General features: G+C 38.7%; 6 protein-coding genes across 7 annotated transcripts; 1 reads left to right on the top strand and 5 right to left on the bottom strand.

The window, feature by feature from the left end:
- Window positions 1–389: 389 nt before the first annotated feature.
- Window positions 390–3,660, bottom strand: mrpl24 (mitochondrial ribosomal protein L24). The gene is made up of 6 exons (XM_079368929.1): window positions 3,539–3,660; window positions 3,084–3,270; window positions 2,439–2,534; window positions 1,905–2,008; window positions 1,507–1,637; window positions 390–797 (listed from the first exon to the last, which is right to left on the bottom strand). Exons 1-6 carry the CDS (start codon window positions 3,643–3,645, stop codon window positions 661–663), a joined length of 762 nt encoding a protein of 253 aa, XP_079225055.1. The 5' UTR covers window positions 3,646–3,660; the 3' UTR covers window positions 390–660.
- Window positions 3,661–4,548: 888 nt separating this feature from the next.
- LOC306839845 (hepatoma-derived growth factor-like) lies at window positions 4,549–9,915 on the bottom strand. The gene is made up of 6 exons (XM_079368770.1): window positions 9,436–9,915; window positions 8,007–8,083; window positions 7,375–7,513; window positions 6,743–6,901; window positions 6,461–6,649; window positions 4,549–6,269 (listed from the first exon to the last, which is right to left on the bottom strand). Exons 1-6 carry the CDS (start codon window positions 9,520–9,522, stop codon window positions 6,249–6,251), a joined length of 672 nt encoding a protein of 223 aa, XP_079224896.1. The 5' UTR covers window positions 9,523–9,915; the 3' UTR covers window positions 4,549–6,248.
- An 801-nt stretch (window positions 9,916–10,716) lies between these two features.
- prcc (proline rich mitotic checkpoint control factor) lies at window positions 10,717–16,197 on the top strand. The gene is made up of 7 exons (XM_079368624.1): window positions 10,717–11,603; window positions 11,694–11,741; window positions 12,113–12,595; window positions 13,026–13,118; window positions 13,245–13,391; window positions 13,519–13,584; window positions 14,861–16,197. Exons 1-7 carry the CDS (start codon window positions 11,310–11,312, stop codon window positions 14,945–14,947), a joined length of 1,218 nt encoding a protein of 405 aa, XP_079224750.1. The 5' UTR covers window positions 10,717–11,309; the 3' UTR covers window positions 14,948–16,197.
- On the bottom strand, window positions 16,058–19,114 carry mrpl9 (mitochondrial ribosomal protein L9). 2 transcript variants are annotated; one of them, XM_079368626.1, is made up of 8 exons: window positions 18,971–19,114; window positions 18,791–18,887; window positions 17,665–17,824; window positions 17,455–17,579; window positions 17,302–17,355; window positions 17,077–17,178; window positions 16,863–16,946; window positions 16,058–16,584 (listed from the first exon to the last, which is right to left on the bottom strand). In XM_079368626.1, the coding sequence occupies exons 2-8, from the start codon at window positions 18,872–18,874 to the stop codon at window positions 16,288–16,290; spliced, it is 906 nt and encodes a 301-aa protein (XP_079224752.1). In that variant the 5' UTR covers window positions 18,875–18,887; window positions 18,971–19,114; the 3' UTR covers window positions 16,058–16,287. The 2 variants fall into 2 exon arrangements, with proteins under 2 accessions (XP_079224752.1, XP_079224751.1); XM_079368625.1 differs by having other exon boundaries at window positions 18,791–19,114.
- A 115-nt stretch (window positions 19,115–19,229) lies between these two features.
- On the bottom strand, window positions 19,230–20,804 carry LOC306839743 (uncharacterized protein). Its single transcript, XM_079368627.1, has 5 exons — window positions 20,753–20,804; window positions 20,606–20,668; window positions 20,465–20,515; window positions 20,162–20,356; window positions 19,230–20,053 (listed from the first exon to the last, which is right to left on the bottom strand). The coding sequence occupies exons 2-5, from the start codon at window positions 20,664–20,666 to the stop codon at window positions 19,788–19,790; spliced, it is 573 nt and encodes a 190-aa protein (XP_079224753.1). The 5' UTR covers window positions 20,667–20,668; window positions 20,753–20,804; the 3' UTR covers window positions 19,230–19,787.
- An 830-nt stretch (window positions 20,805–21,634) lies between these two features.
- On the bottom strand, window positions 21,635–24,762 carry LOC306839052 (1-phosphatidylinositol phosphodiesterase-like). Its single transcript, XM_079367526.1, has 4 exons — window positions 24,706–24,762; window positions 23,996–24,095; window positions 22,471–23,041; window positions 21,635–22,199 (listed from the first exon to the last, which is right to left on the bottom strand). Exons 2-4 carry the CDS (start codon window positions 24,064–24,066, stop codon window positions 21,816–21,818), a joined length of 1,026 nt encoding a protein of 341 aa, XP_079223652.1. The 5' UTR covers window positions 24,067–24,095; window positions 24,706–24,762; the 3' UTR covers window positions 21,635–21,815.
- Between the last annotated feature and the right edge of the window lie 1,501 nt (window positions 24,763–26,263).

Genomic DNA, 26,263 nt, shown 5'->3' with positions numbered 1-26,263 from the left:
TATTATCCATGCCAATAACCAGGATCATTTTCCAATCATGCAGACTACACAGTATGTTTGAATCATTGTACAACATATACTTAGTCTTTAACTCTGGAGGACAGAAGCCCCTGCTCTCTGAATGTTACACCATTATACAAGTTAACTACACTGCTATCTTTGCTGAAATGCTGGTTTACTTCACGTCTTATTCTTGCTGAATAAATGACAGTACGTGCATGGTTTATAGAAAACCTTTTCATCATTATTGTGTGTAGATCAAAACCTGATCTTTCAGATTGGGCAAACCTAAAACTTAATTAATTCTTCTTAACAATAATAAGAAACTAAAAATGTGTTGGTTTAAGAATAGAAGTTCATGAAGTCCCCAGTAAAATAACCCATCATACTTGTATACTTCTGACATTTATTCACAAAATTAAAAAGAAAGAAACAAAGAATAACTACAGCTGGAGCCATTAAGGAAACAATGTCGAGGTTTGTTATTAGCCGTCTTCTTCTCACATGTACACAAAGCTGTTCTTTTCTTAACATGTAGCACTGCTTTAAGTCCAGGGGTCTTTCTCAAATCCTCAGTCTCTTTTTCATGTTTTAGTTCCAATCAAAACAACATCCTCCAAGGTCCTGTGGAAACTCCACAGCTGTCTCTGATTTCTCTATTCAGTACCAGTAGGACCTTTGGTGGCGCCTGTTCTCCTGGATGCCCAGTTTCTCCATGACTTCCTCCTCCAGGGTCTTCAGAGATGGTACGTATGTCTTTTCTAAAGTGTCTTCTGGACTCGTGTCTTTGGGACCATCTGTGTGAGCAGAAAGAAAAGCCAGTGACATACCTAAAACATTTACTGCTGGAACAGCCTCGTTCAAACAAAACACACCTTGTCTTTACACTGTTAAAAAGGACGGTGTATAAATGTTCACTCAAATACTTACATGGACATGGACGGGATACAAGTCATGTACCTTTCAAAGGGAAACTATATTCCTGTTAAACTTCAGTTAATGGTCATTATTGACTTCAGTCTATGAAGTTACTCTGCCTTTATTTGTCAAAATTTGCAGTAATAGCAGGCTAGTAAAAGTGACTGGCCTTAAATTGGGATGGGCTTTTATTAACGTCATGCAACAATTGACCAGATGTGAAAATTTGTAAAAAAAATAAAACAAACAAAAAAACTAAACATTTTCATCTTTCTTTTATTCTTCAAAAAAAATAAATAAATCAGTAAATGTTCAGAAATAAAATTCAAAAGGAATAATGCCTTTGAAGGGAAACCATCCTATTCAAACACTTCATTTGTAGGAGAATGTTTGAAAATCAGAAAAAAAAAGTGTTTCCAACACTTTTAAAATCTGCATCAATCAGAAACTAAGTTTAGAGTTTATGTCTGCACTGGGTGGAAAAATTAAGCGACAGCCAGTTTTTGGTGCTGACTCGTCACTAACAAAGGGAACAAAACGGTGACCGAACAGAAAGTCCCTCCAATCCCAACACACATAAACACTCACCTTTCCACTGCTGCAGCACGATGCCGTCTCGTCGCTCTACTACAGGTTTGGGGATGATCCGACCGGTCCTGAGAGACACTCGGACTCTCTCGCCTTCCTCTGTAAATTTCCACTCCACATCAGTGGGCTTTCTGGAGAATCAATATCAGCACATCGCAAATGAGTTTGTCTATTATCACTAGTCAATGACACTTGCCTCTTCCCTTTATATTTTGAAAAGGTTGAAGATTGTTATGATTCAGCATTTCTCTTTCTGACACTGTAAAAGAATATCATGCTTACCATACCACTAGGACCATACAAAAAACATTTTTATTACATTTTTTCAATCTATATTTCTCCATTTTATGATCATTTCTTGCCAGAATAATAGTGTAGTGTAGCAAGGTTTACTGTACCTGTCTGAGGGGTCAATGAGGGCCACATTACGAAGGAGGAGGGGAGCCTCGCTGGACACATAGGTCCCCCGATAATCACCAGTTTTACCAACATACCTGTGATGCTGAAACAGATAATAGTTCATTGTTTGAAACTTAACAGGTGGCGGCCAAATGGCTTTTATACAGAGTTTTAGGGCCTTGACATCCTGACTCCAGACATGTGGCTCCATCTGGTGGAGTTGAAACATGGTGTTTTATACAGGCACATTCATTAACAACTGAACTGTTCCATTCAGCTTCACAGTTCAAGGGGACTTAGTTGGTGTCATTTCTGCATGTTTAAGGTTTAAGTGTTTGTTGAAGTGTCAATATTCTGAGACATGTTAATAGATATAATCTAGTGACAACAGTTTAAACCGTGTCTGATCTTCTTGTTAGACAAATGTGAGTAGATCAAGAAGGAACAGAGATAGGTGTGGGATTTACGACACATAATGCCCTTTAAGTAAACCATAACGTCCGTTTCCTTTGAGAGAACTATCACTTTCTTACCGTGTTCAGTCCCTCCAAAATGACCCAGTTTCTTTTTCTGAAGACTTGAGTCACTTTTCCATGCTTTCCTTTGTCCTTTCCTGCAAGGATCTCAACCTGATAAACAAATGAGACATTGAACATTACATAACATACAATGAAGAATAAGATTTACTGGGGAGCTGAGGATCGAACCTTTGACCTTCCGATAGAGAGACCACGACCCCACTGAGTCACAGCCACCCCCTATGACTTCTTGTCTTTTTCATTGGCAATGCATGTTTGACCAAAACATTGTTAAGTAGTAAAACCCCTCCCCCAAAAGAGTCTTATAAGTGAAATGTTGGTGTATTAATAACGGCACACTTAAACTACCATGTATTATATGGTGGCTACACTAAGTTTTATGTTTGTGTAAAATCTATAACTCTCAATGTAGATAGTTTAATTTATCTTTTAGAAGAGTCCTCTGAAGATAATTTGTAATTAAAAAGGTAGACGTTACATTTTTCTGTTTTGACAGACAAGTAAATATAAAGTAAATATATCAGAGTTGATCTTTTGACACAAAACTAAGGTGGACAGAATAGTTATTTTAAGGATGCAGACCTAAGTGACTGAAGGAGACTTTTAATTGAGTTTACTGTGATTTGTAAGTCCACTCACCTGGTCGCCTCTAAACAAAGACCAGTCGTCTTTATCTATCGGCTCAACAAACACCTTTCTCCTCTTCTTGCCTGCAGGATTGAGCCTCTTAGCTGGAACAGTCCATGGTCTGTTTGTGCCGTAGCGGTAATCTTTGGGCACAACAACCCTGGCTGCCATCGACAGGAGAGCAGTCAGCCTCATTGTGCTGCAGGAGCAAAACAAAAAAAGGAGAGAAAGTTAGCTTTCAACTAAAAACGCTGCTTGAAAACACTCACACTACTTGAATAGAAGCAATGCTAACATTAGCTTCCAGAGAAGCTATTATGAACGCAGGGTTACAACATATTTTTAAGCATATCAACATCCTAAGCAGGATTTCTACATGTCTTAAACCTTAAAATAAACATTGTGCTAGGGCATTTTTTTTAAATGATAAACACAGGCTGGCAACATAACTCGTAGACTTATCTTACCCTCTGTTGATGCCAATGTCACATGTAGCAGCAGGCAGCTCACTGACACAATCAGCAACAGACAGCGCCACGTCGTGGACTGGATGTTTAGACCAGACTGCACGCATGCGCAGTGGACAGCCAATGCATCTTAAGTAGACCGCCGAAATAAAAATAAAAAAACCGGATGTTAAGGAGGGATAGATGCCACTGACTACAAGATGACCTTCATGATTCTTAAAGCTTTACCTGTCATACTAAATGTTGTATGTAAAAGACAAGAAAATATTGGTTTTCATTGCAAATTAAATTAAAATGTGTGATTTAAAACAAAAAAAAGTATATGACATTTAAATCAATTTTGAAACATGATTTTTGTTCAAATATGCAATTTTAGAAAAACTGGTTAGACATTTTTAGCTCTTAAGTTTGGTCATCTGTAAGTTGACTTTCATTGGTGGGAGCCTTCATATGGGTCGTTTAATCAAGCTTCACTGTGTTTTTACTGCAAAGAGAGTGGATGATATTTCTAGCTCACAATGTGAGGAGAGGCTACAGTTTTGAGAATAACTGCCACTGAACATGTAGGCATGCTGAGGAAGTCATAAATCTTGTGAAACGTGGCCAGCTGCCAGAGAGGATGGACATAAATCAATACTTGTAAGGCAGGGCAGCATCTCATGGATATTATGTACGAAGGGAACATAAATGTGGAATAAAAACATTTAGTTTCCAAACAGTCTATTTAATGAGCTCATAAGAAACATGTGGGACCATGTTACATAAACACAACCAGTTCAGCCATAAAGCCTCAAGCTGTTCTGTGTGGTACTCTCGTGATCAAATGATTTGTAAGTGCACAAAAAGGTGCAACTGTAGTTTGATAATTTTATAACAAGCATGAGAAACAAAGATTACTTGTTACAATCTTAATGGTTCATAAGAACAGAGGATATTTGTTTTTGTGTGTTTCTAACAGTTAAGTTTAACTTGTAACAAAAACTACAAATCATCATAAATGACAAGAAATATTTTTCTGTAATTGACAAGTTTATTAAATGGACTGGCAGCTACAACAGTAAACTAAGCAGCAGATTAAGATGAAAGACAGCTTCCAAAAAATAACAGTGAAATCCAAATCAAGAATTACACCGTGAAAACTCCAGATTTTAACGGGCCACTTTGTTCGTGTATCAGCAGTCAGGATTATTTTCACTTTTCAAAGCTGAGATTTCACTGAGGTTCATCATTTTATTTACCGTGGGCTCACTTTGCCAAATACACAAAAATGCACACTCAAGCAATGAACTCCTGGTAACAACGATGAGTGGGGGAGAGCATTTAGAAAACGTTCCTTGAACAAAAACATCACACCATGTTTTCTACACAAATCAAGAAATAAAACACATCTGTAAAACATCACAACTTTTTGTTCACACCAAAAACGATTATCAGACCATCGAAGTGAATAGCCTCATATTCCAGTCAAGAGGGCTTAGAAACAAATATTACAGATAGAAAAGAAGGTTGGATTACTCTCGTCATTTCTCAATGTGTGTTAGATTAATTGGTATTGTCAAAGCTGGAAAAAAAAAAGTGGAAAATATTTGGTACAATCAATTACTGAACGCAATTCTTCACATGTACATGTCCAATATCAGTCAATGGCAGCATTCGCATGAGCTGAATAATAAGTCACCGTGACATGAAATTGAAAAATGATTAATGGACTTCAAGAATTTGACTGAGAAAATGTTTCCGTAAACGTAGTGATGGATTTGAACTTTTGACCACCAACAGACGGCACAACTCGACTTTGAAACGTCAAAGAGCCAGCAACAATCAGGAATGTCTTTCAGCTTTCTATCAACACGTCAGCAAACAAAGGGGCTTTACAAAGGGACTGTCTCAATCCTAGAATAGTATCTCCATTTATGGGCGTGGCATGTTTCTACTCTGGTTTAATGAAGCACATTATTTGGTCACCTGCTTGAAGCACAAACTACACCATATCGATAAAACTTGTGTCGCAGAAAATACAGAGAACTAGATCATGATAAACGGGGTATGGTCGGTGGGGGGGGGGGGGGGGGGGGGACTTCTTAAGGTGCAACTCATCATGAATCCACTGTCTGAATATATGATTGAAGATGAAGCGGAGAAGCTAGGCTAAGGAGATGAAAGTTATTTTTATTGTAAATCTAGGAACTAAAGCTCAGAAGATGTGTGACAATTTGTTCTTATACAATATCTAAGATTTAAAACCATCAAATTGGAGCTTATTTCTTTTTTTTGTGGCTAAAATGTTCTTTTTTTTTTTTTTTTTTTTTCAAATCATATATTCAGTTGTTTTCCCTCGTAAGTGAAACATGTTTTTGACACCGAGCATTCAGTCTTTGTAATTTTTGTAATTGCACTTAGAAATAAAAAAAATATATACACACAAAAATCCCGTTTATAAATGAGCCTCAATGTGCTCCTTGTAATTGTTTTAAATCAGATTAGCAAACTTTGTTTTTTGTTGTTTTTTGTTTCTGGGATATATGATATCCCAAAAATGGCATATGAGGATTTGTTGATGTCTCAATATAAACACTCAGGTTATTTTTTTTTTTAAATTCTCTTAATAATTAAACAACTGAAACCTGGTACCCCGCAGGTAATCACGTTGGTGCTCAAATTCCAGAGAAAAGCGTAGAAGGTTCTTGGTGTTCTCCTGTGGGTTTTGACGTTAAGCACTGTCTGTCACAGGCTGCAGAGAGAACAATGGAGAGCAATGATCAAACCATTTCTCTCACAATATGCTTACAATATATCATTTTCTGGGTAAATAAATGAAACAAAGTAAAAAAAAAATGCTGGTTATCTTGACCTGTAATAAAGTCCCCACAACTTGCTGATTCCAGGTTTGATAAAACAACAATGCCCATGTGTATGTCTCACCTTCTCATCTGTGAGCTTGTCTCCGTCTGCAGCATTCTCCTGGTTCTCTGTTTTGGACTCGCTCTGAGAGGAGGGAGCCATTGCCTTAGGAGCTGCCACATCATTGAGCTTTGGCTCAGTGTTCAACTTGTTGCCGTCTAGTTTAGAGTCACCTCCTGCCTCTGGATCTTTCGGCCGCTTGGAAGAAGCCTTAAAAAGAAAGAGAAGGTTTTACAGACATCAAAGTGCTCAACAATCAGGCCCTGTAGTTGGTTTCTGATAGGCTGAAAGACTAAATCTTACCTCTGTGGACTCCTCTGCTTTTCGCTTGGCTCCTCCCCTCTCGTTCTTCTCGTCGATGACCAGGGCCCCTTCATCCTCGTCACTGCTGCCTTCAGCCTCAGCTTTCTCTGAACCACCGGTCTCCCCTGCTGATTCTGATGCATTCTCTTTCTTTGATGACTGAGGGGGAGACATGCAAATGTAAAGGGAACTATATTTTAAGAGTTAAACCCTAACAGAGCACTACACAAAACCTTGATGTTTTTTTGTGTTTGTGGAACATTGAAATCTTCTGTCACTAAACCCAAATACTCTGCTGTACTAATAGTTCATGCAAATAAAGAAAGGTATAGAGGACAAATGGCTTTAAGTTATTTTGGTTAGCTGGTTCAACAAGCCATAAATACACAATGCACAGTTGGCTGATTAGTTGTGCTTCTCTGTATTGTGTAGAAAAGCAACACAGCAACAGAAAATGAGGTGAAATTAAGAACAGGGTTTTCTGTTTTTACTTCTTTGCAATTCAATCTTTCTGCTCCCCGTTTCTTATACAGCCACCAGAATCAAACCAAAATCTACTCCTACCTTGCAAAGGACACAGAAATGAAACGATTTGTGCACACATGGTCACTGTCGTGTACACACACACACACCTTGTAACCTTCATGTGTGACAGTCGGGTTGTTCTCTATCTCCCAGAGTCCCTCAGAGAAGCCTTTCCTCTTGTTTGGTTTTCCAAGCTTTTCTTTATTCTCATCATACGGTAACAAGTCTTTAGCCCCGAGGAACGCCCTGTGATGGTCAAACAGAAGAATATTCACATCACCTAAATAAATTATATACACACACTGACAATGACAGAAATACATTTTTGAAGTTGTGTGCCACACAGTTTAGAAAAATTATTTCTAAAATTCTAGCTTTGATAGACAGATTGTATTAAAATTATTATTTCGAAACGCATCGTCTCAAATAAAGACCAGTCATTTAATACGATCGTATATCACTGTTGCAGTTGTATAGGCCACACAAACAACAAACAGCTGACTCTAATATTTCAGAAAGATACCAGCAGTCGCAATAGAAACTTGTTTTCATCAGACTTGGATGTTTCTTGGAAGGATGATGATATATTTGTGTTATATCGGACAAAACCAAATGCAAAAAAAACAAACTAGATTTGATTTCATGTCTTCAGATAATTTTCCAATATGTCCATGTTCATCATCTGGAGAGAAATAGTATAAAATAAATAGATAAAGACCATGACACAGACTTTACTCACGTCTCATGCGTTCCAAAGAAGAAGACCTGGTACTTGTTTGAGGGAGACTTCACAGCTCCTTCAGGTAACTCGTCAATCTGTAAATGGAAAAAAACAAACAAAAAAAAGAAAAAAAACAAACACTTAATGCTTTATTCGGCCCGCTAAACGATAAATATCAAAATAGGTCAGCTTCATGAGTTGCTATTAGCAACTGTAAGAACACACTTGCTGCTCGGTTTCTCATGTTCAACATCGTTACAGTTCACAGCTTGGCTGCAAAACTCTGGCAATGTTTAATCATGTTTTAAATAAAGTGTACAGTAATCCACTGACCCACAGGAAAGCGCCGTTATGTTAGCTAAGTGTGACGTCTGTTTGCCCCTGTCTGACAGGCCTTTTGGCAAAGTGTCCACAGTTTGAGTAGGTGGTAGGTGGGGCAGGGCCTGTGGCTTACTGACACGGACCATATCTGATACAAGTGAGAAAAAAGGAGGGAAGAGGCCAAGATCAATTCTAAAACCTGACTTTACCTTTATGGATGATTCTACGGCTTTTATCCACATACGTTTTATTTAATCTAATAGCACCAATGATTTCTGTCTATCAACTGTATTACTTGATCCAACATAATAAAGCTTTTAGTTTTCAGTGTGCATCACACTCAAGTAGTACAAATAATTGTCTTTTTAAATCATTAGTTTAATTTTTGAGTTTAAAAGAATAATTCTTCATTTCAGAGAGGGAAACAAACTGTGACCTTATTAGATTTATAGAAAACACTGGCAGTAAGGTCAGGTGTATTTGTATGGCGTGTAGACATTACGTTATGCTGCTGTTTACAGAAGTTCATGAGCTATTTCTCAATGAAGTAATTAAATGTTAGGAAAAAGAATAAAAGAGCTACTTTAATGCAACAAGTGAGAGCAGACAGGCGTGTTTACATAGAGCACCATGTGTAGTCTGTCCTGCAACTGGAGGAAACCTTACTCAACACTAACTTCACACAGTGACAGTGATGCTTCGTGTTAATGTTCAGATATTTAAACTCTCACAAAGAAATAAACTTTCTTACTGAGATGTTTACTTGTGTATTACATGCTTGTTAATTAGCCTAAAAGGCCCCCCCCCCTCTCCTCCTCCGACAGCGGTAAATGGAAAGAGCAGACTTAGTGGAAGACACAAGCCAAATAAATGAATAAATAACACATTCATCTGACCAAACTGGGGAGATGAGATGTCTCTGTCTGCACGATGAATCACCCCAAAGAAATGTGCCGCCGTCCTACAGATGGATGCTAGGCAAAAGTTAGCCGACACGACCGAGCTAGGCTAACTCATGGTAGCTACTATTAGGCCTCTCTGGGGCAAACAGGTGATAGGAACATGCAGGAGAGAAGAGAAACTGAAATCAACTGCAAGACAAGATATTAAAGGCTGGGTTGCTTACCCTCGCAGGCCAGTGTGGATACCCCTTCATTTTAGCAAACACAAGATCTCCAGGTTTGTATTCTCGTTGCCTGTTGGACCTCGGCATGTTCCTTGCAGGAAAAAAGGATTTTAATGTCGTGGGTAGGTTGAATTAATTTAAACTGTACGGTATCCGGAGCGGTTTGCACCCTGCAGGACACAATCCTAGTCTCAGTTTAACATCCAAAATAATAATAATTTAAAAAAAAAACCAGGCGCGAAAAACTGGAGCGATGACGCCGCGGGTCACTTCTTCAGTTGAAGTGAAGCTCGGACAGGTGAGAGCGGCAGTGCACGTCACGTTGAAAATGTAACGACTGAATGGTTTGAATTGTTTGGTTGTCACGTTAATGCACGAGCCACTTGCTCTTCCCTCGCACTGTTTGGGTTGTTGTTTGAAACCGAAACCCGCTTCCCCCCCCACTTTGCAGACGCGCCCCCCAGCACCCAGGTGAAGCTGTGCAGTTAGCGCCGCTGCTGGCCAAAATCATGTACTGCAGGTACAACAACGTCAGAATCAGCTTTATTGGCCTTGTGTGCTTACCTTAACACTCAAGGTGAACTGTGTTCTCAATGTACAAAAGTACAACATTAACACATCAACACTAAACACAAATAAGCAAAGACTAATATGTACAAGACTTAATAAGATAAGAGTGACGTGGTGAGTAATGTAAATTTCGACCTGCAATTTCTTCCCCTCAGCTGTCAGCCTCATGAGCCTCCCTGTCCCAGGCTCAAACTGTTTCTTTATGTGTTACATTAACGCCCACTGGACTTAAAATGTATTCTCTCTCGTTGTAATGTTTTTTTTTATAATTCTTTATATTTGACTTTTTTTTTGTTAATTCTATTGTATATGTTGGTAATTTCTCTTATTTTTTATTTAATTAAGTAATTGTTTTTTTTTAAATTTAAGTATTTTTTATTTTAGCTTTGTTTATTCTTTTGTACCAATACAGTAAGACAAATTCCTTGTATATGTAAATGTACTTGGCAATGAAAAAAATAATCTGTCAACCTATATGAACTATATGCACAAAGGAAATGTGGTATATGATAAATTTGAACCAAGTTAATTAAATCAAGATAATCAGAAGTTTTTTTCATACAGGATGGTAGTACTTCAATCATACTGAAATTAAAGGTTTTTTTTAAATGAGTGCTCTGCTATAAAGGCTTTTAAGGGGAGTCTCATAATACACATTAGTGGTTAATTTAAACCTGCCCCACGTTAATTAAAACACATTTTATAATACACATTTATCTGATGTAACCAAAGAATTAACAAGATTTTATTTTTAGATTTTGTGAACTAATGTAGTTACACACTCAGTCCTTTTGGGGGCGCATCTTCCACGGAGTTGCAGATACCAAACAGCAGAAGAAGAAGAAAAATGTGCGCAGAAAGATGCGCTGTTGTCGTTTCTTCACTCAATGATGGAGGCGAATGTTTTGATGAAGTAAAAGGGGGACTAGACCACGATCGCTTTATGTTAAAAAATATATAGATACAGCATTAACCGCTGTTGTGTTATTTGCATTTACACAACGTAGGTGAATTAAATTAAATGAAAGAGGATAGGACTTGTTAGTTAGCATCACTTGCAGCGAAGGCCTGGCTAACATTAGCTTGCGTTGGGATCATTTACTAAAGCCCTCTTTAACCTTGCTCTGTTTTACATTAAACTACAGCTCATCCTCGCTATTTTGATAAACCAGTGTCTTACCTTTAATTGAAGTAATCTGGTCGGAAAGTGTGATCAGGGCTTCTTAACACCAAACCAAGGGGAAGTTGTAATCCATGTCCACGAGTGACTGCAGATCAGTGATCTCCAATAACATTATAAAAACATGGCTTTAGTGGCATATGGCAGCAGTGATGACAGTGATTCAGAGGAAACTTCAACATCAGTCGGCGCAGGTGGGCTCTTCTCTCTCCTGCCTGCTCCCAAAAAAACGAACTCGGCAAGAGGAAGCTATGGACACAGTAGAGAGACAAAAGTGAAGTCCTCTGTGGAGGAAAAAACTGCAATCGATGACCTAGATCCTCAGCCATCGAGAGGAGGGTTATTTGCTAGTCTGCCTAAGCCGAGGAAACGAACTGAACCGGTCAAGATCACTGTACCACAGATCCAGAGACGAGATGTGAGTACTGAGACAGTTTGCAGATTTACTTTCTTTAGCTCCTGTGGTAGATGATCAGAAATGTATAATCTGTGTACCTCTTGCTCATAGTCGGACTCGGATGATGATGAACCTGCAAAGAAAAAACCTCAACCCCAGGTAGGCGTTGTTCAGTGTATCTGTGAGTAGTTAGTTTCATGCTAGAAGGTATAATGAACAGGCAGAGTTTTTATTGGAACCTGATCAGCATGGAGATCCCACACATACCCATTCTTAACCACAATATGGATTTAAACTGTCTTGAGTTAACTTTAATAACTGAATCACTGAAGTGATTTGTATGTGAACACTGTAGTTTTTGTCTTAGTTAAGATAACATCTGTCCTCTTATGTTCTGATGTCTTGGCTTTTATTGTAAACGTGCCTACAGTTAGAAAATAATGCATACAGATAAAGAGAGAGGCAATGATAACAAATATTTCAATCTCAATTTTTTTTGCCCCTTGAATTCCACCTCTTTCTTCTCCTAGGGTGGAGGTTCAGGCCTGTCCTCACTACTACCGCAACCTAAAAACCTGACGGTGAAGGAGATGGATAGAATCCTGATTCCTCACACACTCACCAAGCGCCAAGAACCCAAAGCAACCAAGCCTGGAATGCCTGCCCAGGGTGGGCTCGGTTCTAGTGCGTCCCCCTCTGCGATCAAAGCTGCAGCAAAGTCAGCCGCTCTGCAGCTTGCTCGACAAATAGCCGCAGACGAACAGGATAATGAGGAGGACATAACCCCACAAAACTACTTTTCTCTGGGAGAGAGCACCCCGTCCATCCCTGCAGTGGCCCCAAGCTTAGACCCTGAGCCACAGGAGCCTGAAGAACCTCTTCCCTGTGCTCCTGAAGATGAGCCCGGTCAGTCAGATGCCCCTCTCGACTTCGGTGGGAGTCATGAGGGTTCATGGGGGGCTCAGTATCCTGAGTATCAACAGCCCATGGCAGGCCCCGAATCTTTCCCTGAGGTAATTTGTTTGCTAAGTATTCTACACTTTATTTATATCAACATAACGGTGTTACACCAATTGATGAGTTCAAATTTGTTTGAATTTGAGAATAAGTTGTGGCCAATCCTGTTCAAGATGAATTCTCTTTGTAAGTGCCAGATCATTTTATTAACAGCCCGAGATGTGTGCGCTTGCTTACTTTTAACAGTTTCATTGATTTACAGTTTGGAGGCTGATGTGACCATGAGATCAAGAGCTCCTAAACCTTTATCACCTATACTACATACCACTCATTATAGCCACACATTTGTTGAGTATTTCCAGTAACCCTGCATTCTTTCCATCTTTTCTATAATTCCCTTGATTAACTCTTGATATTTAAGAGAAATAAATCAATGAAAATCACACATACAACGATGTGACATCCCAATCATTTCTCTTTCAACAGGGTTATTATAATGAGCCATACTACCAAGGACCTAACCCTGAGCTGACAGAAGCCGAAGAGCCGGGTCAGTCTGCCCTGTTTGATGATGAAGCGGTAAGACGTCGGCTGTTTCTTCTATCTGGATATCTTAATAAGACTTAACCAATGTATGACTTTGTAGTCACATTGTTCAACTCACACACACACAACAATCTTTTTTTTTTTTTTAATGTACCTCAGTTCATGCGTCTGCAAGGGAAGAGGAACAGAGGTAAAGAGGAGGTGAAGTTTCTAGAGATCAAAGGAGACGACCAGCTGAGTGGAAACCAGCAGTGGATGACCAAGAGCGTGTCGGAGGAGAAGCAGAACCGGCAGTCCTTCAGCAAGGTGACCTGATTAGAATAGATCTGTCATTGTGAAAACAAAAACACGCTTTGAGAGCACTGTGGAATAACATCATTACAACCTGACTTGTCAGAAGAATCTTTGTCAATTTTTTCTTCTGATTTTGCAGAAAAAAGGAGAGCAGCCTACAGGACAACAGCGACGCAAGCATCAGATTACATATCTCATTCACCAGGTGAGATCAACTTAATGTTGGGTCAATAATGTTTTAATTTGACATTTGCACCAATTTTATTTCCAAATTTCTTTTTATTGGGTCCCAAAAGTCATCTAGAGTTGTTAAAGGGATACTTCACCCATTTGCATGAAGCTGTATATCATTAGAAACATGGTAGTAGTGTTGAATGGTCATGAATCCAACCCTCATTTTGCCCTGAGATGAGAAAAATATGTTTTTCTTTGCCTGGAAGTTTTCTTCATGTGATGCAATATGACGCTTTTTGCATCACATGAAGAAAACTTTCAAGCAAAGAAAAACACATTTTTCTCATCTCAGGGCAAAATGAGGGTTGGATTCACGACCATTCAACACTACTACCATGTTTCTAATGATACACAGCTTCATGTAAATGGGTGAGGTATCCCTTTAACCTTAATGTCGAAACGGTTCGCCAGAGATGCTTATAGGCAGCATTTCCCTAACAGTCAGTGCAATCCTGCTACATTAGATTTCTTTTGACACCAGAAAAGGGTGCGACACAAAGAGGAAGGGAGCCATGGATGAAACTAAAAGCAATCAAAACAGCCAAGAGCTTTGAGTGTAAGCCTGGCTTCAGAGCTTTTTATTCAGAAGGTGATTTAAAGTAGGATGGACTCAGGGTTTCTCTACCAGCTTACCGTGTGACACGCCCACACACATTTAGCTCCAAGTTGCAGACCGCCATGCTGATGTCTGCACTCTGCAAACCTAAACTTTTTTTGTTGATTATTTTATGTCTAGTGGGGTTATACAGTCAGCTGAAAGAAAAGAGCTGAACAATGAGCCAACAGAAGATGTTCTAACGAGTGAAGAATCTTCTATAGCTACTTTTCTTCCTGTGGTTTCTTAGTTATGTTGCTTTTATTTTTTAGTTATGTTGCAGAGCTACTGACTGTTTTATCGTGTCCGGTGTTTTTCTGTCACCGATCAGGCTTTGATTTTTTACCTGCCACAGATGGTATTCAAAGTAGGGATAAGGACAGAGGGCGTGCATTTATTTGCATGAAGCTGGATGTAGTTCCAAGCTTTCATTTTTCCTCCTACTCCCTCTGACTTTTGCCATCTCAAAACCAAACATTGTGAAATGTGTCACCCTCGAAATGTGATGAAAATAGATCTGGCCCGTAGATGTCATATTTTCCTTTTTAAAATGTGTTTATAAAATGTCCTCTACTATGTCCGTTCAGTCACATTTTGTCTATAACAAGTTTACCAGCAGTTCTACCAGATGTTGTTTTTTTTTCTCTCACAGGCGAAGGAGCGTGAGTTGGAACTGAAGAATAACTGGGCGGATAACAAGCTAACCCGCCGGCAGACGCAGGCAAAATATGGTTTCTAAGTGTCAAACTGTGAACTCTTACAGACATGATGAAACCCCACTCCAAACTTAGAGTAGAGCTGTCCAGATTTCCCCAAACAGCTGGAAAATGTGTTTAGAGAGAAACTATAAGAGCCTTCATTCAGACCCCTCTTTGCCCTCTCTCCTCTGTATTTGTGTTAAAATGTTCTTTTGGTCGGCTGTTTTATAAGGTGTTATACTTCCTCTTGGATAGAGGTGCTGTACCTACATTACAATGTCATACCGTGTTTTAAGGTACCTCTGGACAGAGATGTCACGTGACCCTGAAGTGGCCAATAGAAATGCTCTTCTTTGAATGCATATGCTTTCTTTTCATACAGTAAACTTTGATGTATGAATCTTTTTTTTAATCTTTTGATAAATGACTCAACAAAAGCATGTTTGGTTCTTCAGCAATTATACGAGTGCAAGTCAAATACTCTTGAATGAAATAAACTGGAAGAACCCGAACTACTTTAAGTTAAAAATATAGAGAATATTTTACATCTATGTTGCAAATGTTTTTCAATTCAGATTTTTTTGTCATGTTTCACCTTCGCAATTTCAGCTCTGTCGAGGGGGAAAAGTTAAATAAATTGCAAGGAACCAAACATGTATTTCTTGTATTTTAAAGTCTGATAGTTCTAAAGCTACACTCTAATTTTTAAAATCAGTTTTAACTGGGCTGCATTCACTTCACATCTGAAAAATCCTTTGAGTCCCAATTCTGATTTTCACTTTGTTTCAAATTGTGCAACAAAATGCTGCTACACATCCGACTATTAAGAGAATTTCAGAACAAAGCTTTCTCATGTAAGCTTATCGACATTAATCTTGTTTTAGCTTTTTCTTTATAAAAGAAAATCTGAGCATATTTAACGGCCGTTATTTAATCACAGACACTTCTCCTTCCAGTCTTAAGTAGTCAACAGAACATCAATGTGTACTCATGAGCCGGGATGTCTGTTTGTACTATACAATGTCATCAGTACATATGAGCTAAGAGGGGGCTCTATTGGTAAAATAAATGGTTACAAGTAGAGATAAGTCTGTAACTTCATAAAAAAAAACTTGGATACATCTGATATTTGGTGAACACACCAGCAGGGGATTGAATGACTGTTTTGTTTTTATTTTGAAAATTAGTCAGACATTGTCAACACTCAATTACTTTTTCTTTTAGTTGCCATGTAATCAAAAGCATCCTCCCTGAATATTTCTAAAAAAAAAAAAAAAGTAATTCAACAACACTGGGCTCTTTTTTTTTTTTTTTTTACATGTATAATGTGTTTTACAGACAAACAAAACGTAGTTCTGTAGCGATCTCCTCGTGTAGTCCTTTACTCTTTTTTCGGACTGTCACTTGGTGGTGCTGTTGTGTCTTGGCCCGTCGGTGTATTTGCAGCTGCTGAGGCTGAATCTTCACTCACTTGACTCTCAGAGTCGTTAACTGCTTCAGCTTCCACTGCAGCGCCAGAAACAAACTGTGCCGTAGCTTCCTCCTCACCAGCAGGCTTTGAGACTTCTTCGGCTTCCAGCTGCAGCTTTTGAGCTTTCACTTGTTTTTTGTATATTGCAGACTGGTCTTCAAATGGAACCACTGACAAAGGGATGCGAACTGTGTCCATCCCGTTCACCTGAGAGATTAAAAAATATGCAGTTAGGTCTTCGGAAGAGCAGCAGCAAAAGTGCACTTGGGATATAGTGGAGAGAAATGAAGGCTCAAGTGAAACAGCAGAAGAAATTGTTTCAATTTGTTAAATGCATGTACCTCAGAGATTGTTCTCCCCAAAAACAGCATATCTACAAGTTCAAACAAAACTATTTCTAGTTGTTTGGAATTGATTTCTACTAACTTTTAAATAAGGCGCCTACAGCATGGGTATTTATTTGCATGAAAACAGAAAACTCTTACCGTTACTTCACACCAGTAGTCACCCACTTCCTTGACTGAATCGAATGGAAGACTCAACGCATGAGGTGGAACAACAACTCCCAGCTGAGGAAAACATTGAGAAAGGTCAATTACACTATTACTCTATGTTTAGCAGACACTTTAATTACCTAAAGTTAAATTAGCCATTGTTTAAGCATGACAACATTTAAAGAGGGGGAGGGGGGAAATCCACCTTCTTGAGGAACTGTCGGCACACAACTTCTTTATTGACCTGGAACTCATCGGAGGGCATTTGGTTTATCTTCAGATGGGTGGTTTTAAGAAACTCCACTGTCTGTGAAGAGAACAAAACACCCTAATGTTTCTCTTCTCGTGTATCGATGACTATCACTCAGGTTCGTCACTTCAGAAGGGGAAAGAATTTAGAAACGTTCATTTTGCTTCGAAGGAAACTCACCAACTGTCCAGTACGGGTCTGCACTCTTTCTTCTGGTTTTCCTTCATGTAGAAGCTGTTTGTGAAAAAGGTCACAGAGTGAAAAACTACTTATTGTGTTTTATGTTTAAGAGTATTCAGTAAATAGATGACAGTTATAGAAAGCAATACACACTCTCAACTCCTCAGCAAACATCTGCTTGTTCTCTGGTGATGGATACACTGCGAGGCCTTGCGGCAGCAGCTTATTTCTGCCGATAGCCTTTTTCACAAACACCGTGTCTCCTCGTCCACCAAGCTCTGACAGAACAAACACGTTTCTTATCATACAAAGAGTTCCATTAATGCACTGAATACTCATAAACCATCGGCTGTTGATGCTCACTGGGAACGGTCTGCGTCAGGATGAGCTCCATCTTTTCCTGCGGAAGGTGTTTGGTGTCTTCAACCAGCTTGTAGATTCTGTGTCTTCGGGGATGAAGTCTGGGAGGACTGCCAACTTTAGATAAAGGCACCTGCCACCAGCGCTCCACCACGACTGTGTTCTGAGGAGAAATACAGAACACACTTAACATGTGTTGTCATGTCCTTAAAAAACAAAAGCAGGGTTTCAGACACCTTCAGCGAGTTTAAATGTACGTAACACACTGTCTTTGTGTTTGTAACTCATCTTTAAAAAGGTTGTATGTACGTTTATTTACAAAGAACAATTCATACATAAATCAACGTAAAGGTCACAAACAACATTGAGATCTTCAATAAGCAAAAACTAAACATGAAAATACAAAATATATTAAAATGTCATCTAAAGTGGACCACTGTGTCTGAGGGCCCAGTTCTTTTTCTTTTTTTTATGCCACATTTAATGACCACTACTTGTGACAGCATGTATAACAAATTATCTGTTTGGAAGGCATATACAAAAAAGTTTCATACGTGCATATTTTAAATTGGCATTTTTTGTTTATTGACTATTTAGGTCTGTTAGAAAAACAAGTAATTATTAGCATTTGTTTCTTTTCTTTTGACACTGGATGAAAACTTGTTTTAGTAGATGAAAAGTAAATAATGGGGTCGGGAAACATTTACATTTTGTGTGTTTTTTAATAATCATTTCCATATTAAATAATTAATCATTTTATGTATTTTATAATAAAAAAACATGTTCGGGATAAAGTTATAATAATAATAATAATAATTTGCATTGCTTAAAGAAAAGAACAATTTAGGTTGAGAGAATAAATGTTTGGATTTCTTGTGACTGTCAGTTTTACATGACATTACTGTCTCTACAGTTTATTATTTTTACTATATATAGCACTCTCTTAGTATACAGTAGGTTTTTTCTTCTTCTTCATACTATCATTATTTATTAAGGGCTTTTATTGAATGTTCATCCACATAATCTAAAGAAACAATAACTGACACAATAAACTGAGACTGAGAATAATTTCTGGGATAACGCAGCAGGCTTTAAAGCAGTATTGATGATGAACATTTTACAGACTGACCTGAGCTGCAGTCAGGGAGAAACTCCTGACAGCTGCAGGAAGAAGCAGCAGATCCTGAAGGACGCGGCGGCCGGAGCTCCACATGTTCCTGTTTTCACTGAACGAAGCAGCTTTAACTCGACTTTATTATCCACATATAAATACAACGTAAACAAAAAAAATCAATGCAGCTTTACTGACCTCCTCTGCAAAATAAACCAGCTGTAATCTATCAGAGGAGCGCAGCATGTATTTTAGCCAGAAGCTAACTATCGGCGTATAAGGACCCAGCAAGCTGGGATAGGTGTCCTCAAAGAAGCCTGAGAGGAAGCTGTCTGTCTGTGCCTGAACTGTGGCCACACTTTGAAGAGTAGCCTTCTGAATCAGAGTGTAATTTTAAACTTTTCGGCAGAATACATGTTTTTATTCTGTATACATATATTTTTTTGTTTAATTTTGTGTGTGCAAACGTCACAATGTTTGTTGCTGCCCCCTGTCAAAGCAGAAGATAGGGACAAGAATCGGAGTCAGATTTTCTTTATTCAAAGTAGCAAAAAATCAAGTATTAGCAAACATTAAATAAGGCTATCCTCCAAACACTGTTTGATTTGGGTGTAAACAGGAAGTACATGATGAAAAATAAAAAGTTATTTTTTAGCAGACTAACCCTCTTGTGATCTGTTGATAATAACTATAGTCTAGTTAAAATGGACAGAGCTGATATACAGAAAAAAAGAGAAATACAGAAAATGAATAAAATGTTACAAAACTAAAACTCAAGTCTTGAGTGACACATGACACCTTTTTTAAAGTGTTAACAGGAAACATTCAGAGATTATGATCTTGTAGCAGTTTACATCTATGTGCACACAATACTATGACATTAAGAAAACCAACATTAATGCAACTAAGAAAAAGTTGGCGTTAGGAGCAGAATCAGTAAAATAGGTCCACTCTTTTCAAATTCTTTGTTAAGATGATTTTTTTTAACATTTGAAAAAAAAAAAAAAGCTTTAATTCACACATCACCAGCAGCAGGATCTTGAGAAGAACCCCTCATTGAACCATAGAAACTAATGCGGGTGGGTATTAATCTGCGTCTGATTGTAACAGTCCCACAGCATGTCAGAAGAACGAAGCAACAACCACAGATGAATGTACAAGCTAACGTGACCCATACTATGGTGGTGAAAACGAAGGCAAGCTGGTAGACTGCCTTGTTGCAGTACTTAACTCCTTCAGGTGTGTAGTTGGGTGGGTATATAGGATAAACCCAGTAGGTACCTGCAGGGGGAACATTTAAGAACATTTTCATTTATTCTGAATAATAACTACGCAAAACAACAAAACATTTAAAACTTTATTAAATGCTACTTTCAGAGGTCATCTAACCTGCAATGAACCAGGCGAAATTGAAGAGGTGCAGGAGGGTCATGCAGGACGATATCAGGTTGTAGGTGTAGCTGTTCTTCTCCCATCTCTTGATGGAGGAGGTCAGAGTTAGAGAGAGGATGCTGGTCACTCCGAACACAATAAGGTAGATGGGGATGTTGGGCTGAAGTGGACAACTGTGCAGATGTGTAGCCCCTATCGTGAATGGCATCAGGAACCACAACAATTTAGAAGTGGAATAAATGGAAAACTTAGTAAAATTAAGTTATGAAAGATCATAGTGATCAAAAGATATAAACCCACCAAGAGCAATGGCGGCTATCATAACCGCCCACCACAAAATGTTGATCACAACTACAAAAAAATAGAAGAAAGACAGAATCAATGACTGGTGTAGAGTTTAAAAAAGGAACACTTAAGTTTAATGTTGAACAGACTTCTTACCTACTGTTGAAATCAGAACAGCGCTCTGAGGCCTGAATTCAACCTGTGGAGACTCATCCATCTCTGCAGTGAATAAAATAAGACTTGTCATAATTATACACAGAAATTCACATAAGGAGCACCTGCAGCACAAGTCTGATACCGTACCTGTATATCTTTGATCCGAGACACTTTGACACCTTTTTCTTCTTCCAGAATTCGCCAAGTGAGCGTACTATGCATGAGTTGTCAGCTATCTTACAGTCTCTCAACTCTAACATCCTTTGCTGTGCAGGATGTTGACACATTTTGTCACAACCTCAAATTACAACAACCATTTCGCAGTACTCCATGCATGCAGGAGGAAGTCATGATGAAAATCAAATTCTTTTATCTGACTGATCATTTTGCATGCAAAGTGTGTTATTTCAGGACACAACTGGTCACATGATCTCACCTGTCAGCAATGGCAAACCGTGCTTTTTATTTTAAATGTAACATTTTGCAATTTGTTGAATTAAATCAAAAATGATACTACTCAGTCCTGGCATTATGGTAGTTGTGGATTGTGTCATCTTGAGCCGCTAGCCTCAAGCAGAAGTGAGATGGGGGTTTTTTTTATCCAAAAAGCACAAACAGTAAAGAGATCACTTGGGGCAGTGTTTGAGTCTGACAGAAGAAACTCAACACTTGTAATAGATAGTGAAAGACCCTTTAATACTGAATACTAATATTTTATAATTTATCAATGCTTAATGTTACCTACCATGCAAAGATAGAGTTGAGGGGGGAAATGTTTTTCTGATAGGTTAAGAATGAAGCAGGCAACTGGAGACTTAAATGATGTTACATCTGAAGGGAGTTTGTGATGCAAATGTTGACAATTGTTTGCTCCCAGGCAGCTGTTGGCAACATCACACCAACAGCAAACACACCCAAGAAGTTGCACTGCCACCCTGTGTCACAGAAACACGACTACTTCCATCCATTCAAAGAACCAAAAAGCTTTGCAAAGTCAGCGAGCACTGCCAAAATTATTGTGGTTTTACCTTATCAATCCACTCCACTAAAGTTTCCTCATGCTCTCTCTGATGATGTTGATTGTCAAAATGTGTCAAAGCAGCAATCAAAACACACTTTTAAAGTTTAAACAGCAGTTTATTACTGCACTAAACTTTATTCATTATGTTCACAGTATCTTTGGTTGCATCTTTCATTCAGTGATTTTATCTCAGATGTTAACAGCTTTATTTTTCATCATCTTCTTTTTTAGTGATGAAATTGTATACTTTAAACTTAACTTGTTGTGGACTGAGTCAAAGGCCAGTCGTCTCTTTATGACTTCTTTTAGCTGGAAATCGATGATCAATTGAATCATAGGAGATGCAGGAAAGTCCATGCAAATGATTCCAAGCCTTTGGTTCAGATCCGTCTTGGCCCTCAGGTAGTCGTACAGCTGTGGGTTTACGCGCTGAGCAACGGCTCTGGGGTATGCAAACACACCAGCTCCGCTGCTAAAGGTGAGAAAAATCTGGCCTTTGTTTCCTGTGGGTGCAACTTCCAGGTGATCATAGACACTTTGCCATTTCTCCTCCACATGCAGGAGTGTGGGAACCTACAAGGAAAAGTGCAATCACTCAAAAGATGGTTTTTAGTTCTGAACAAATGTAAGTTATGAAGTCTTCTGAGGGCACCCACTTTTATTTGTTTAGGTCCTTTTTAATAAGGTGAAGGAGGCACCACAAACTCATCAGCTAAATCCTCCTACATATGTCCCTACCAGTACATTTTGTAACATCTGGAAACGTTTCTGCTTCTTTCCTTCTTTCACGTCAGCACACGTTTTTTAATGCAAGGCTTAACCAAAATATGCTTAATTTTCATACCTTCCAGTCATCAGCAATGTCCAGAGAACCATAGCGCATCCCCAGATCTGGTCCAGAAAAGTCTTGCAAGATGATGAGCTTCCCTCGGGCCTCTGCCATGGTGGGCACAAGCCGGCTGTGCCACAGCAGGTCCCAGTGGGCGTAGCGGTGGATGTAGTCGACCACAGCTCCGTAGATGTCATACGTCTCGCTGAACTCCTCCTTCACCCTCATCAGCACTGTCTCACTTTGGAACTCTTGAAGGAATTCAGCCACACCCTCCAGCACGTGTCCGAAGTGTGCCCGCTGATAGGACACCCCGTGGTGGATGGTGAGGTTCCCTTTGACATGTCGGACACGGACGTCCAGGAAGCGGACTCCTGCTCTGAGCTGGGAGGCCAGGCTCCAGGTCTGACACTCAGCGTACACGCCGCCGTACAGGGCCATGGTGTTGTGTGTCCCCAGCATGGTGACCTCAGACAGCGGCTGATCATCAGGGATGCTTGCCATCCAGGACGGATTAAGGAACTCTGGTTTTGGAGTGTCATCATAGTCTGGTCTCTGAATGGCACTGTGACTCAGACCAAAGACTCTAAAACATAGCAGAGACTGGGTCAAACATGTGGTTTTCATTGGGTATTTTTCTTTGTCAAAAAGGGTGGGAGTCTTATTGTTGATGACGTGGGTGTTTTTAAGCCCGCTGATACATCACTGTCACTAAAGACAAGAATACAAACACCTGCCATTTAATTATGCTCAGTCTGTTCACAGTGTGCATTATCAATCTGAGGCTTACTGACAGAAAAGTGAAAATAATTACCAGTCCTTTTGGCCTCCTGCAGGCATTGTTTTTAATTATTCAGGTGGATTTTAAAAGTTTGTTTTAAAGAGTTTTTTGGATCATTTCACTTATGTACCTTTTGTGTGTTCATTAAAGTTTTTTTATATATATATAACACTTAAAAGTGCACTATGTAGATTTGGTTGTGAAATTTGGAGAAATTCAAAACTTCATTTTCTGAACTAAATACGCAGCATGTATTCAAAGGAAAAAATGGGTCCCTGGAACATAGTTTGGAGTTAAAACCGATAAAAAACTGATTTATCGGTTAAAAACTGATGCAGGCCCATCACCATAACTTGTGTTACAGGGACCACATTTTTCTCTGACGACAGTTCAGAAGTCGAAGTCAAAGTCATCTTTATTGTACTTTTTTCGACATGTGCTAAACATATAGAAGAAATGAAAAAAAAAAAACAGTTTTCCCTGAACCTTGGTGTAAACTAACTGTAAAAAATGATTTTTAAAACATACCAGATATAAATGATAAAACTAAAAAATACAGATATATAACAGTATATACAGTTAGTGTAGAGTTATGAATATATACAACAGTTATGAATATATATCACAGAATCAGTATGTTTCTCAAACTTTTACATTTCTCCATAAAAACACCACAGTGCATCTTTAACATAAGATCTTTTTTTTTTTTTTTTAAACAAAGGTATGCACGTGCCTCAGTCTGTTCCAATGATCACTCACCCCACCAACACCAGAAGCTCTATGAACATCTTCTGTTCTTTCACTGGACCTCCTGTGATGTATTTCATCATGCCTGATCAATCAGAGGTGATGACAGGATCTATGATCAGCAGAGAAAAGACAAGAACATGAAGTCAAAGTTTAATAAACCTGGTAACCTGCCACCTGTTTAGAATGATTTTACAGATCCTTCAAATATTTCTCAACATGAAATAGACACAATGTATTTTCCAGTATTTGCAGAATAAAAAACTCTGCTCTTTGTAATGACTTCAACAATTACTATAAAAAAACTCACTTGTTTGTTAAAGTTATATAGCTTACACATAAAACACTACTTTCTCAGTTGAGGTATGTATTAATAATATATACTGTGCTGTGGCTGCTGTCACTGCTTGGACACCTCCCTCATAACTGCAGTAGATGCTCAGTCAACAAAAAAAATGCCTAAAAATTTCAAGTATGTAGTACACTAGACTCAAACTTTGGCCAAATCAAAACTTCTTGACAGAGCAAAATGAAACAAATTGTCCTCAGCTCTCATGCATTAAGGTGTACAAACTTAATAAGAAACCAAACAATCGATCTCTAAGCCCAGGCAGATGTCGACCTCAGCTCAGCATGCAGGCTTCAACAAATGGTTAAACATTGAAAAACACCAAAATGCTCTGCTGGGTTAAAGCTGCTCATGTCTATACCATGTTTCATACCTGACACCAGAAAGTGTTCGCCCTTGGTCTGGACCTGGCAGCTAGAGACAGAAAGAGGGAGAGAGGGAGGGGAGAGTGGAGGGGTCAGAGGCAAAATGACAGCGTCAGTGTGTTCGACCTGGGATGTTATTGTGGGAAATACCATGGAGCAGGGTGGGGCGGGGCCGGTTTGGGGGGGGGGGGGTGTGTAAGAGGGGTACTCAACAAATAATGTTCGTCTCTTATTGTGGCTCAGAAGAACAAAATAAATCAAAAAAGTAAGGGGGTCAAACATTTTTAAGATTTATGAGTGAAGTGTTGAGCTTGAGTCAGTGTCAGCAGGAGGATCTTCTTCTCCCTGTAACATTCCCAAAATAGTGTCTTTTAATTGTTTTATGAATAGCGTTTAATGTGAAGGGTCACAGGCTAAAAGGACAGAAGTTTTGTCATTTTAAAAACTTTGAAATAATGAATTCTAGTCACCGCTGCATTAAGGGGTTTGACTTTGTGCACATACCCTACAGCTGGATGTTTTCCCATAGATTATCAGTGAGGGAATCCTTAAAATAGAACAAGTATTGATAAAGTATCACTACAAAAGTAAGAATGTCAATAGAAAAATGTATTGTGCAAATACACAAAAACAATATGGTAAAGTAAACACAAATACTTAAACTGACAAGTGAATATTTGAAGAATTAATGAAGAATATGTTTTGCTATTTCAGTTTTATTCGATCTGCAGTTTATTTTAAAAAATTTTTTTGCTGCTTAACAATATCATTAATAAGTATCTACGATGTAACCTTTGGACTGTTGTTATGACAATGGCTCTTCTTCTCCCTGCAGCAAAAGATAATGACCAAAAAGCATGACCCATGAAAAATGAGGAACTTCTTTGGTCTTTTTCCTTAAACATTCTAAATCAAAGATTTGTCGAACCAAGAAGCATCGTCGTACTTTTCACTCTAATGTCAGACAAGTTCTGGTATGTTTTCACAAAACTTGACATCACAAACAGCTCACCGAATTCACCTTAAGGCTGCTGGTTAAAAACCGTGCTACAGAATACTTCGTCAGAGCTTCGACGAGGGGAATCATTATGAGTACTTTAGAATGAGCATCACACAGAGTAATTCAACTCAGCAGAGCTCGTCAGGTGCAAGCTATAGAGGCCTCAGCTCAGAGGGGTCAGGGGTCAGGGAGTGTGTGTGTTTTGTTTGCATGTGTGAAGTACATGGAAAAGTCAGCAGATGTTTTCCCATCTCGTCTCATATCACTATGAGGTAGGTCAAATTTTATGTAACAGACTTGTCCTCGTCCTGCTGAGGAATATTTGGTTAGCTGTTAACACAGATTTTAGACCCATGATGTATTCGTTGTTTTGAACAGGAATTTTGAATACAGGTGAATGTTAACATCACATTTCTTGATTTTTAAACATTCAGTATCTTAGAAAAAATATATCATAAAACCGATGGAGTCATGTGAGTTTCAGTATACTTGAAGGTAATTACTGTATGGTGCTATCTGCTTTTTATTCTTATGCACATTCATTTTACATTTACAAATCTTCCTAC

Source organism: Symphodus melops (genome assembly GCF_947650265.1).
Source record: "Symphodus melops genome assembly, chromosome: 18".
In the NCBI taxonomy this organism is placed as follows: domain Eukaryota; kingdom Metazoa; phylum Chordata; class Actinopteri; order Labriformes; family Labridae; genus Symphodus; species Symphodus melops.
Note: the sequence above shows the minus strand (reverse complement) of the source record. Positions and strands in the feature narration are given on the sequence as shown.